This window comes from Glandiceps talaboti, chromosome 4, assembly GCF_964340395.1.
Source record: "Glandiceps talaboti chromosome 4, keGlaTala1.1, whole genome shotgun sequence".
Lineage (NCBI taxonomy): Eukaryota > Metazoa > Hemichordata > Enteropneusta > Spengelidae > Glandiceps > Glandiceps talaboti.
In genome coordinates this window covers 21,192,205-21,206,573 of record NC_135552.1, presented here as the reverse complement: position 1 = coordinate 21,206,573, position 14,369 = coordinate 21,192,205, and the positions used below count along the sequence as shown (strand labels likewise).

Genomic DNA, 14,369 nt, shown 5'->3' with positions numbered 1-14,369 from the left:
ACATATAGTCATTTATAACATGCAAACGAAACCACAAGAAGTCAAAACCAAGAAACTCATGCAACAAAAGTGTTTGAAATAAATTGATAATTTATTGAATGAAAACAGAATAACTGGTACTATAAGCACAATAAAAAGTATTACACTGTCATATTGCTGGATTGTTGACGGTTTTTTAATTACAATTATTTATTGAAATCTTCAATTTTTTCATTTCACCAATGATTCAATTGCTATACTTTACCTTGGTTTGTATGTAATTAAATTTAATGTGTGTAATCAATAACTGGATATTAATGTTGTACATTTAATAATTCTCGGTATCTGAAATAGAATATTGCTGCCTAGGCGCATCATGAATATAACGAACATTCAATTTCTTGGTTGACATCAAGACTTCCAATCCATGCATTACTAAGAATAAGTCCACCCTGTTGTTCTGTTTTGACCCTCTAGTTGAGATAAAATGCTATTGCATGCAGGTACCGAGAATTTACACAACACCTTCAAATTCAAATATACTAGTACGATGAAGTCTAAATTAAAAATACAATTCTTACTGAAACTTAACTGAACTCCTCCAATGAAAATCAATGTTTGTTTAGGAGTAAGCAAGAAATTGATCCAATGATGAATTAAATATTTAAAGATGAGGAATAAACCATTTGTTGGATTGTCTAAAAAAAAGTTGACTTTATCTCTAAAGTGGTACTTTCTCTACATATTCTCAGTATCTGTCCAGCATTGAACATAAAAATATTGATGTTCTCAGTGTTTCTTACATCTTCATTGCAATTATGCTTCTATGTCATGAGATTTTGGAAGATCAAAGCTTCCCTTTCCACTATAGACAGGATTGTCAATGGAATATGCCTCTTCTCCAGTCTGTGAAAGAAGTTGAGAAAAAAAATACAGCTGATTGACAGGTTGTTGGATTGGATTATGTTGGATGTGAAGACCCATCCTACATACTACCTACATCCTAAATCCAGTGAAGTATAAAGGCAAATCTGAAAACCCCTTCCTTGAATATTTTTATTGTGCTGCAAACACAGACCCTGAATTGTTTCACATTTTTTGTCATCAGTAGAAATACAAAGTACTATACCATGCACAAGCCAAGAAATTGTCTTTGAACAGAAAATATGGATTTTATACCCTGGAACATTGTTAACTACATGTATGGAAGTAAAATTTTGAATCAATGCGAAAAAGACAAAGTAACTAGATTTATATATCTGTAACATGTACCTGTGGTGGCATATCCAAATCTGGAAGATCACTCATCCTGACCTGAAAATAACGGCAATCAACATTTTTAATTACAAAATTTATTTTGTCATAAACAACATGTAATATGCTCTCTTTTGCATTCTACATTCACAATGTACAACATGAATAGAGTTTTTTTTTTTTTTTTTTTTTTTTTTTTTGTTTTGTTTTTTTTTTTTTTTTTTTGTTTTTTTGGGGGGGGGCTTTTATCAACTCAATCTATTCCACAAAATCCATTTCTGGCATTTTAAAATCTTATTTTTCGTCAAACACAATAACAAGATTTTTACATTTCTGAGTTTGACTCCAAGAATGACAAAAATTGGCTAAAATATTCTTTGGAAAAGATATTCTCTTAATTATGAATTTGTATATTTAATTCATAACCCAAAAATATGTGCAGGAAAACTGATCACAAGACAAGATGTACTTATTTTCAATGTTTAGACCTTCTACTCATGAAAATTGAGGATATCACGTTTTAGATATTCAGTTGGTCATTGTGTAGAATTGTGTCATTTCAGCTGTTAATAGAGTTACCCACCTTGTCATCATCCTTGCTACCAAAACCAAAGTTAAACTGGAAAGATGCACCACCCCTGTACAGAATAGTGAAAACCATTTAGGATAACATACTACATAAATGAAATCCATGTTAAGAGAAATGATCACTTCATAATTTGTAGATTACAGGAATATGAAGAAAAACTTCAATGTATTGAATTCATAGCTTGTCCTTTAACTTGTTTCCTTTTAAAGTGGCCATATGGATAAGAGTTGAGTATTTATTTTGGATTTTTAATTTATAAAACAATTTTATCATGGTAACTGATAACAGTTACTGATAGTTTTTGTATAGGTTAGAATCTATTTAGTAGTTTTAACAAGACACTTTTGAGTAACCCATCAGTGTATTTTATCCGCGGCAATTAACTGACGGGTTACACAAAGTGTCCTGCTAAAACACTAAATGGGTGTTGAGGACCTGTATGTTAACAAAGTTATACTTCAAATTCGATGAGTTTTCAGCTTTTCCCCCTGAACATCAACTTTAATACAGGCCTGTTACGTAACAGAGTAATATGGTTACCCATCAAAAAATTCAGTTTGGAGACATGGACTTGAGAATATGTAAAATTTGGTTTGATGGAAAAGTCGAGTCCTTTAGTCTACATTGAAACTTCATTTCTGATGTTTCGACCTCATACGAGAGTTCTTCTTCGGGGTAAAAAAGGTACATGTCTGAGTCCTGTGTGAGGTCAAAATGCAAAGAATAAAGTTTTAATGTAGAATAAAGGACTTGTTGATTTTTTATCAAACCCTCGAAAGCTACTTACTTTTTATTACGACATTTGATAAAGACAATGAAGAGAGTTATGATAAGAGCTGCTACTATAAGACCACCAACAACACCACCTGCTATTACTCCTACATCTGAAAACAGTATTAACATGGACATTATCATTACCATAACCTCCTTTACTAGGAGATATTTGACCATACCAGGGTACTATTGTACTTTTGGGCAAGACACCTTTATGTTGATTTTAGCAATAGTTTAGTAAACTGGTATAGTCATGGTTGCCATGGTTGCAAGAGATTTTCTTGACATTCGACATAATTTTTGAAAACTTACAATTGTGGCCATTCTTGTATATATTTACTGTCCATTTATGGTAGAATGCAGACTTACTGTGATTTATTTATGATATCCAAACATTGCCAGGTTGCACAAGTGAGCTGCAATATCTTACATGTAGAATATGAGTGCAGTCATTCAAATGATGTCATAGGACATTATAATTTATATCAATTCAATTATGTGATAGGCAACATCACAGTGACAATATATGACAGGGCAACATCACAGCATGCCATAGGCAATATCACAATACTGACAGCATATGACAGGGCACAGGCAACATCACAGCAATTGTGACAGGAAATATCACAGTAAGTGACAGCTAAGGGCATCACATCAAAAGTGATGTCATCTTTTTTACAGAATGTCTCACGGCCCAGTTGTAGCCAATGACAGCATCTGTAGCATGAATTAGATGCAATAATTGTATACAGTACATGTATGTATGTATAGTTTGTAAGATTACCATAGTAACAAAATACTTACTTGTTCCCTTGTCCCCAATCTGTGGCTGTAATGAATCTGAAATGACAGGTTACATACATTGCTATTTATTATGCGATACCATTCAATACCAATTGACTACATGTATACACAAATCAGAACAACTTTTAAGTCAGGCAGTTACAGCTTTAAACTTAGTTTGGGTTTTAATTACAACTGTTGCTATATTTTGCATTGTGAAGTGGTTCCCCTGATGAATATAGCCTTTTGGATTTTGGCACTATACAATTTTTACTTTTATCTTTTTTTAAACTGTCTAACACTAACAGTGGCATCTACTACTTTAGCAATAGCATCAGTTCTGGTTAATATGTAGACTTTATCAAAGCGTTTTACTACAACGCATCAGATATTTTTTTTCTCCATTTTATGTGGTCTAATACCTTATAAATATATTTAGTCAATATGCATACAGGTTGAAAAATACACTTAATGGGTGAAATATATACAAATCATAAAGGTAACAATGTACAATAAACTTACCACATTTGAATCGATATTTGTCTTCATCATAGCAATTTGTTGGACAGTCTATATTGCCATCATTCACCCATGAGTTTGGAATACAGATACTATCACCAACACAATAAAACTGATTACGAGGACAAGATCCTGGTACAGGATAGGTACTGTTACCTGTTTTGGAAAAAATAGATTGTACATATATCATAACTGCATAGATTACTGTACATTGAAACTTATAGAGTCTATGGGCAGACAGTTGTAGTCAATTGGACATATCATACTTCAGGGATTACTGTACACTGAAACTCAAAACACTAACATACAAACACATTGTAGACAACATTGTAACTTGGATAATTATAATAACATATGATGATATACACTGCATACCTGGATTGTAACACGAGGCTGTAAATGTGACATCATCAATTGCAATATCGGACGACATAGAGTCTCCCATGATGGCCTCAAAGACAACTTTAAATGGGTGAGGATTGCCAATTGTCACTTTGGCATAGTTCCATTGGTTGCCTTGGTTACCATATACATGCCAATATAGTGCTCTTTGTTCAGTTGTCACATCAGATTCAGTATACACCTGGCAATACACAATTTTACACAAAACAATAAAGTTCATTTACCATTGGATTCAGAGGACTGAATCAATTGTCCAGAGACAATATGGTAAAGAGCAAACACATCCTCATCCCGACCATTGGTTAGAGCTACACCCTTTCTCATTCCCATTAACATCTCTCAAGTTCATCTTATCTGACCCACAATCCTGACCAATGTATAGACACCCCCAACACACACACACACACACACACACACACACACACACACACACACACACACACAAAAGCACAAATATGACATCCACAATTCCCAAACAAATTCTTACTGTTAAGTCCTCAATGAATGGGATTCCCACCCCATACATGTGTGTGTTTGTGTGTACATGCCCACATGCAGACACACACATGCAAAATCAATCCTAACTTACCCTCAATCCTCCAACACCATTCTCATTGACAGCATACATATGATACCAAAATCTGAGAACACAGACACCTTTACTAGCTGGGAATATAGCACTTTTTGGTGTTGATATCCGGGCTATATCACTAAGACTTCCTTTCACACTATCCACATATAAAAACTGACCTGTGGAGTGCAATAAATGTTATCATGTAGACAATATGGTAAAGAGCTACATTGTAAATTATTCACAAAAAAGATAATGCCAATGACATTCCAGGATAACTGATTGCAAGGTAGTCAGTACATATTATTTCTACACAATTGACTTTAACAAATCTAAATAAACTCCTTCAAAGGCACATACACCACACCAAATATCAAAGCAATCCAACCATCACTTTCGGAGAAGGAAATCGGAAATATCATTTTTACAACAATAAAAAATTCCCAAAAAAATCACTAAAAATAGAAAATCACATATCAACTTTGTATGAACAAATCTGAATAGTCTCCCTCCAAGGAACATGCACACCAAATATCAAAGTATTCTGACTGTCGGTTTTGGAGAAGAAGACATGACGACAGCAGATGACAATGAAGAATCAACACAACCCTAAAGCTCCGCTCAGCTATCGATAGCACTGACAGCAGAACTAAAAATACATGAAAATAATAACGTGCACTTACTATTGCCTGTAGTATTAACAGTGGTATGGTCATGGTTGGGACCAGTGTTATCATTTGGTGTTGTCTTGGCAACAACCCAATCAATGTCATCATCTTCATACTGGATCCAATCACACAAAAGATTTGAGTCGTCAAAGTGACAATCACCTGGTTTTACAACTGGACAAACAATTACATAAAGTTATAATATCTTGCTGGACATGAAAATGAATTTTGATATTACAACAAGGCTTCGTAGGAGACACAGCCCCATCTTTACCCCTAATTTACTTATATGTGACTGAATGGTGACATGTTTTAAAAGAAATTAGTGGAAACAAATAAATACACTTTTTATTAAAGATAATTATCACTTACCACCTGTATTTAATAAGGTAATAATCTCTTACCACCCAATATCTATTCATTGTCAAGTTAACCACTTACCATTGTTTCAAATTCAATCACTTACCACACTGAAATTTAATCACTTACCAGTTAAATTTTAATCACTTACCACTGTTTAAAATTTAATCACTTACCACTGTTTAAAATTTAATCACTTACCACTGTTTAAAATTTAATCACTTACTACTGTTTAAAAATTAATCACTTACCACACTATTTGATATGCAATCCCTTACCAGTTTAATCACTTACCTTATTGTTTTAAAATGTAATAACTTACCAGTTTAAAATTTAATTACTTATCACACTTTAAAATTTAATCACTTACCATGCTAACTGAACTGTAACCACTTACCACACTAACTGAACTGTAATCACTTACCACACTGTTTTTCATCTGACATATCACCACAGTCTTGTCTGTAGTCACAATATCTCTCTAACGGAATGCATGATCCATCATTTACACACTTAAACTCTGTACCATCCTCACAAGGCCTAGCAAAAGTACCTGAAATTGATCAGTTACACAAGAGCATATGATTTATAAGAACTGTATACTGAAATTAAATATTTTATAAGACAATAATTATAAGAATGAAAATGCTTTGTGTACATGACGTTTTTTAATTGCAGTCCTTTGGGTCCTGTACACTATATCAAATGACCATACAGTTGGATTTTCTAAAATGAAATCTTTCTGTTTTGGATAAACATATTGTAATAACAAAAGAATCCTGTGACGTGTGTGCACGTTGGTGCGTGTGCATGCATGTGTGTGTGTGTGTGTGTGTGTGTGTGTGTGTGTGTGTGTGCACGTGCGTGCATGCGTGTGTGTGTGGAAATGTGGACATGAGGTATTTTGAAAGTACAGCCACAGAGAACATTGGTATAAAATTATGTAACTCGACAGTCAAAATTATCCTTAGGACACTGGCATTCACACATCATGAGGTTCTATCATATAAGGTACATAACATAGCTATTGAATTACCAGTATGTCTACAGTACAGAAACAGTAAAGACGATAAATGAAACTGTTTTCACAGTAAATAAAAATATAAAGCACTCTACAGGGAGGGTACATTGCTGTAACTGCTTACAGACTCAATAATGCATTATACATTGTAGTTGTTTGTTCATTTTAGTACATGGTGTTCAAGGAAAAATGTGCAGTTGCATCAGAAATTAGATATTTCTAATGTAGTACGATATCATCTGACTTGCACAGTTTCACCTTGACATTGTATATTTTAAAAGTAATAATATTATCATACTTACTATCTCCACAATTTGAGAACTGGATGTCATCAATGCCGATGTCTCCATAGATGCTGCTACCACGTACACCTTCCAATAAAATGGAGAATTCTTCCTGTTGTCCAATATCAATTGTAGCTTCCATCCAAGAATTGCCTTGCTCACCAACCATGCTCCAGATTTTAGTGGATTGGTGGTTAGCATACTTGATGTAGACATTCAGTGATCCAATATACAAACCATACATATGATACCAGAAAGTCATTTCACAATTTTCACCACTACGTTGAAATGGTAGGGTCTGCAAGTGTGCTTTGTATCCGGTATATGTGTAAGATGTATTGGTTGGAAGCACCATAAAGTGACCTGTCACAGCATAAAATCATTATATTATGACATGTTATTCTTTACATACACAATAAAACTTCGATGTAAAATAATATAAGCAGCAATATTAAGTTTTCCATTGTAATGGTAGAAAGCAAATTATGGCTTTTGAAGTGTCTAGGCCTAATGATCATAATCCCCAATTTTAAGCTAACAAGGATTGCTTGGGAGAATTATCTCTATTTTTAACTATGTCATGACATCTACATTTATCATTTTATAAGTTAATGGCATTTTGCGAGCATAATGAAAGAAATACACATACCAGGTACAAACTGGCAAATGCTCCCTTGGGTTAGTTTCTCAATACCAATAAATAAAGTGTACATTTTTGACAAATATTTCTTAAAACTAGCAAGTTTTAATAAAAATTCTTCAAAAAAGGCAAGTCTTGGTAGAAGACACAGTCCCCTCTTTGAATGTTCATAATCAAACCAAAAGGTCAAGGTTTAAGCTTACGTTAGATAATAGGAGTGCACATGTGCACTTAAAGTTACCTTTAGTTGTGTTATATGTGTGATCTGTATTAGGTCCTGTATATGTGGTCCACGATGGACCATGTCCTCGGGTCCAATTAAAACTATCACCAACACTGTTTGTCCAACCACACTGCCCAGACTCAAAATCACATGACTTACCTACAAAGAGTATGCAAATGATGAATTTAAAATATGTCAAATACAAATCATTAATTTAAAGATGCACAAAATGGATACACAGAGAAATATAAAGACACATTCTGAAGCAGATAAACTGTCATACAAAGAAACAGTTTGCATTTGTACTGACAAGAGCTAATCCCAATATTGCATTACTAATTGCAGTGCACTGCAGGGAGTCACATACATGTACTGTATAATTTGAAATATTTGTAGTCAACACTGTGAACTTGAACTCGACAAAATCACAAAAATCTACTAGGCTAGCCCATGACCTGTTGTACATCATGCCATGTAACACTTGGTTTCATACTTGTTTGGAATACTGCCTCTAACACATACTTATGGCCATCATTACTGTTCAATAATGCACAGTATTGGATGCATTAGGAAAGGTGAAGTGCATCAATTCAGTGCAAGATTTTTAAATTAAATTTGATACAACAGAAATATGAACTATGTGCATGCAATTATCCTGTGCCAACTTACCACAATCCTTCTCATCAGATGCATCAGAGCATTCAGATTTAAAATTGCACCTTTCCCAGCTATCAAAACACTTGTCACCAGTATCACATTTAAACTGACTTGGATTGTCATCACATGACTCATGTGGAGGTTTAGATGCATCATCTTCTCCTGGCAGTTTTCCACCTGCAATGCATTCCTTACTAAAAATGATATCATCAATGGCAATATCACCACGGTAACTGCTCCCCACCATACCTTCCAACACAATCTGCAAGAAACAACAAATAATTAATCTATTGATGGAGTTATGATGGTGAAATGATTAACATGGCCAGGCTTGCAATCTGTAAGTTGCCAGTACAAGCCTTGTTTGTTTCTGAATGGCTACATGTTGTCTCTGCATGGGTAAGATTTGAACCACAATTATATTCTAGATAACCCAATCATATAACAACTGTGGACCAGGTAGAGTAGATATTTCTAATATTCATGTACACCCCAATGTAGAACAGCACTGTGTTTCACTACTTTATCATTTGTTTACAAACCTTAAAGTCTTTACCGCCACTGTCAATAACCTCAGAGAATTGCCACCAGAAATTGCCTTGTTCCCCAGTTATATTCCGCACTACTTCCAGATTTGAGTCATCTTCATAGGAGGTTCGTATCAGTACAGCTAATGAGCCAATATCAATACCATACATATGGTACCAAAATGTGATCTGAAAATATGTTAACATATAAAGTATGATTGACATATATCAGTTATGATTAATATACTGTCTATCATTTATAATTAACATAATATCAATTATGATCATGATACCTTTCTTTTTTCTCGGTAATAAAGAGTCTTTTCCAATTAAATATTCAGACATTTACCAAATTCTTTATAATGTACATTCAAACTATGTGTACTGACTAAATAATATTATAGAATGCATTTTTTGTCCATTTCATGATGCAATATAATACACTATGTAAAATATACATTAACCAATACACACAAACATACACATAATACACAGACCATTTATAGACAGATATGATTTATAGACTATACAATAGACACATGCTGTATATAGACTATCAACAATATATCAGTTTAATCTATCAATTGACACACAATAGACTATCAATACAACAATACAATACCTAGATTATCAATAGACACATGCAATACAGTGACTACCAATAGACCCGTAAGATGCATAGACTAAGAACAGAAACATACACTATAATGACAGCCATAAAATCAATGATCAAATGAGTATGAAGTCAACAATTAGAGTGTTAGGGAGATTAAGTGATCATGCATAGAAGTTGTATTAATAGTTAAAACACAGATACAGAAATACACATTATTATGAACTCATTGACAAACAGATATGGAGAGAGTGACAGAGTCTCAGAGAGTGAGGGGGTAGAAGGGACAGAGAGAGTGAGGAGGTGTTAGTATGGGAGATGAAATTAAATGAGACTCACCCTACAGTTAGTACTATGTACATGTACTACCACTAACTGCTAGGACACTATATTCTAGCTCCATATCCAGGACATTTATAGAACTATATAGCTTCAATATAGATATAACCTGGTATATAAGACAGGATGCGCAGCACAATATTACAGTTTACAACAATGACATTAAAATCATTGGCATATTTAATATTTGTTATTATGTTAAAATGCACTGAGGGAGGAGGGGGAGGTGAGGCTATGACAGTGAGGGTTGAATACCAATCTGAGTATGTTGTCATACAAAACAGAATTCAATCATGGAAACTCCATCATTATATACACAATTGTTGGTGGACATTAATGCACCCAATACTTTGTAACGTAGGTACATGTACATGCATCTATAGTTGAAATCCTGGATAAATTGTACAACATGTGTCAGCTCCAATAATTTCAGTTTTCATTTTAAAATGTCACCAACTACATTTTATACTGTAATATTGATAACATTAACTGTGTTTCAATTTTGAGAAATTCTAAATGATTGGCGTCACCATACAGTACTTTGAAACTTTAGAATGCATTTACAATTATATTACATTTTATTAGATTATTTTACAGCTGCACTTAGATACTATTCCCCAATACTTTTCTTCTCCCAATATAATGGGGGAATCAACCTTTCTGCAAGTGTTTGGGTGTTTCAAAAATAAAACTGTGTATGCGTATCAGCGGGTATATCAATGTGCATCATTTTTAGACTTCAATATGGATAGAAAATCGCCTAAAAAACGTCGTAATTTCTTGAAAATGATGGAAAGGCACTATAACTTTATTGAACATTTCGTCTGTGTATAACTCACCCTGCAGTTACTGCTGCTAGAGGTACCCTTGATAGTTGGACTAGCCAGACGAGCTCTGTCTGCTGGTTTTTGTGGGTATGATGTTTCTATGAATACATAATGACCTAGACAGGAGAGGTCAAATTCACAGTCTTAGAGTTACTAAAATAAGCAATGTCATCTTAACCATCATTTATGAATATAATGAATAAATAGCACATTTTTACATCAAAAATAATCAAACAAAAATGTTGGGAGTTCTCTGATATTTAAATTCACTTTCTTTGTTATTTAGTGAGGGCTTATGTACAGAAATTAAAAAGTGCTGTTACAGTAGAACTAATCAAATGAAAACAGTATAAACTTTGTGATCATTGTTTAAGTGGCCATATGGATGAGAATTGGGTGGTTTTTTTGGATTTTTAATTTATAAAATAATTTTATCATCATGGCTTCCTACTTTTAAAAAATATGTGACACAACATATGCCAAGTTCTTGTTCGTAACTCAATAAATTGCAAAGGTGAATAAACATACAATAACAGACTTTTTAAAACCTTTTAAAAAAAAAATTTTAAATGCTTTTTGCAGTGTATTAAGTTACAAAGACAGACTTGGTCAATGTTGGTTCACATTGATTTTTTGAGTAGGAGCCAGGCCATGATGATAAAATAGTTTTACAAATCCAAAATCCAAAATAAATACCCAATCCTCATCCATATGGTCACTTTAAACTATGCATCTTGGTTGTTCTTACTTTCACTTTTAGCGTAGGAGTTGGCTGATGGGAGAAAAAATGTTTGCTATACTTTGTTCCCAAGTTATAAAATTACCTTTGATAACAATATTTCCAAAACATTTCAGTTGCAAATTCATTTAGAATAATTGACAATAAAATACAGTATATATTATGAAATTAAACAATATGCCATATAAACAACCTTAACACACATGAAAAGAAAGGGCAGCTTTAGTTAATTCTATGTTTCACATAACCCAACCAATCCTATATTTCTTCAATACTGATAATTCCCAACTTGATATTTGACCTTGAATATGGAGTTCAAAGTCAAAGGTCAAGGTATAAAAAGAAAACTGACATTTGCGGTATAGGCATTTAAATGGAGTCTTTGTGTATTCAATTTACTGAGTTAACTTAGAAAAATTCCGGTCATGTGTTATAGGAAACAATTATTACAAAGAGATAGATTTACTGATATTATATTTTAAAATACCTTTATTACTCCTTATTGTGTGGTCAGTATCAGGTCCAGTACCAATTGATGCTGTTGTACCACTAAACAGCGACCAATCAAATTCATCACCAGTTTCTTGCTGCCAGGAGCATGAATCCAATTCAAAATCACACCTGCCCACTTGAACATCTACATTCATGTAAACATACCAATTACATTTTGCATTGTAATCACACCTGTCCACTTGAACATCTGCATTCATGTAAACATACCACGGTTACATTTTGCATTGTATTCACACCTGTCCACTTGAACATCTACATTCATGTAAACACACCAGTTACATTTTGCATTGTAATCACACCTGTCCACTTGAACATCTACATTCATGTAAACATACCACGGTTACATTTTGCATTGTAATCACACCTGTCCACTTGAACATCTACATTCATGTAAACACATCACAGTTACATTTTGCATTGTATTCACACCTGCCCACTTGAACATCTACATTCATGTAAACACATCACAGTTACATTTTGCATTGTAATCACACCTGTCCACTTGAACATCTACATTCCTGTAAACATACCAGTTACATTTTGCATTGTAATCACACCTGCACACTTGAACATCTACATTCATGTAAACACCAGTTACATTTTGCATTGTAATCACACCTGTCCACTAGAAAATCATTGCCTGCTTCAACATTTACAAAATTTATATGTAAACACATAATTGGTCATATATTCATCAAGTGTGTTGAATGTCCTTTTGACTTGGAAACATAAAACTTGTCTAAGACCAGATGATTATGAAAATTCACCAGATTACTCTTACCACACTGATCTTCGTCTGAATGGTCCATACACTCATCTACAAAGTTGCAGACTTTGTTACTGTCAATACAATAGGTATTGGCACAACGGAACTCAGATGGCTGGCATGGCTCTCCAGTAAGAACTAGAACAAACCATACAACCAATGGTATTGCAGGTGACTGTGAGCACTGATGTTATTTAAATGATAGAGCTGGTCATTTTTCACCTTAGTAATTTTTTTCAATATAAATGTACTATACACAATCACACTGAAGTAAAATTTTTACTTTTTATTTTCATTTTTTTAAATTTTCTTTTATATTTATTTTATTTTTGAGGGGGGGGGGGGGTCCATTTTATGTAAGCTTTTTGTCACTCAGAGTCATACAATCATTTACCACTTTGCATAAATTGACAAATTTCCACATGTGAAGACTTTATTTGCTTATCTCAGATCACATCATTATGTCCTGAAAATGGAACATCCCAAAAAACTATGAAACCAATCTGTGTCTCAAAATGTGGTTTAGTCAGAATAGAAACATTATCCCTATTAAAATGGGGCTTGGTCACCTTTGAACCAATATCATTAAACATGGTTAATAAGATGTAACAGAATATTGCTCAATAGGGCTTGGTAAGATTATAACCAATATACCTAATACCGGTTCATTAGCTGTGAACTGATATCATGAATTCTGTAATTTTAGGCACATGTACATATACTAATAAAGTGATTGAGAATGGATTTAATAAATCTCACCTGGAGGAGCACAGTCTATGAACTTGACATCATCAATGCATTCATCTCCTTGGTAATTTGATCCACGCGTAGCCTGAATGAGAATCTGAAAATAAACAACAATAAATAGCCTGAATGAGAATAGATAGCAATTTGTCAAGTTCAAGATCTAATTAGTAAGCTAATCATGTATAACATGGGTGTAGACACTCAAGTGAGCTCTCTATATCCATTAAGGTTCCCGGGTTGGTGAGCAAACCATAAATATTACAATAAATGTGCCCCCCCCCCCCCCCCCCCCAGTCATTCATGTGTATATGTTCTTGAAAACAGATAACCATACAATATAATTATATTATACGAACAATGACATATTTTACTATACCTGATATCCTTGTCCAGCTCCAATGTAAACGTTTCCTTGTTTCCACTCATCGCCTTGGACACCGCTCAATGTGAAGAGAGTACTGTTACCATCTCCAACTAACCTAAGTACCTGTAATGATCCCACATTTGTACCACCCATATGATAGTAGAACTGAAGGTGGCAGTCTGCACCAGTTGAACCTATCATTGGAGTCTG

At 33.8% G+C, this 14,369-nt stretch overlaps 1 protein-coding gene across 1 annotated transcript; it reads right to left on the bottom strand.

Moving 5' to 3' along the window:
* Window positions 1-783: 783 nt before the first annotated feature.
* On the bottom strand, window positions 784-14,360 carry LOC144434311 (MAM and LDL-receptor class A domain-containing protein 1-like). The gene is made up of 19 exons (XM_078122762.1): window positions 14,172-14,360; window positions 13,808-13,892; window positions 13,064-13,186; window positions 12,257-12,406; window positions 11,043-11,146; window positions 9,267-9,440; window positions 8,737-8,986; window positions 8,086-8,226; window positions 7,223-7,567; window positions 6,324-6,452; window positions 5,555-5,713; window positions 4,890-5,050; window positions 4,274-4,481; window positions 3,902-4,054; window positions 3,401-3,436; window positions 2,610-2,706; window positions 1,817-1,871; window positions 1,252-1,293; window positions 784-885 (listed from the first exon to the last, which is right to left on the bottom strand). The coding sequence occupies exons 1-19, from the start codon at window positions 14,358-14,360 to the stop codon at window positions 796-798; spliced, it is 2,691 nt and encodes an 896-aa protein (XP_077978888.1). The 3' UTR covers window positions 784-795.
* Between the last annotated feature and the right edge of the window lie 9 nt (window positions 14,361-14,369).

Bases quoted from the DNA above. Each gene is read 5' to 3' on its own strand.
- LOC144434311 (XM_078122762.1), bottom strand. From the start codon at position 14,360: ATGATAGGTTCAACTGGTGCAGACTGCCACCTTCAGTTCTACTATCAT. The intron at 8,987-9,266 runs GTTTGTAAACAA...TGTTTCTTGCAG, and splicing joins GTGGCGGTAAAGACTTTAAG to ATTGTGTTGGAAGGTATGGT. The intron at 1,872-2,609 runs GTAAGTAGCTTT...TATTCTGTACAG, and splicing joins ATCAAATGTCGTAATAAAAA to GGGTGGTGCATCTTTCCAGT.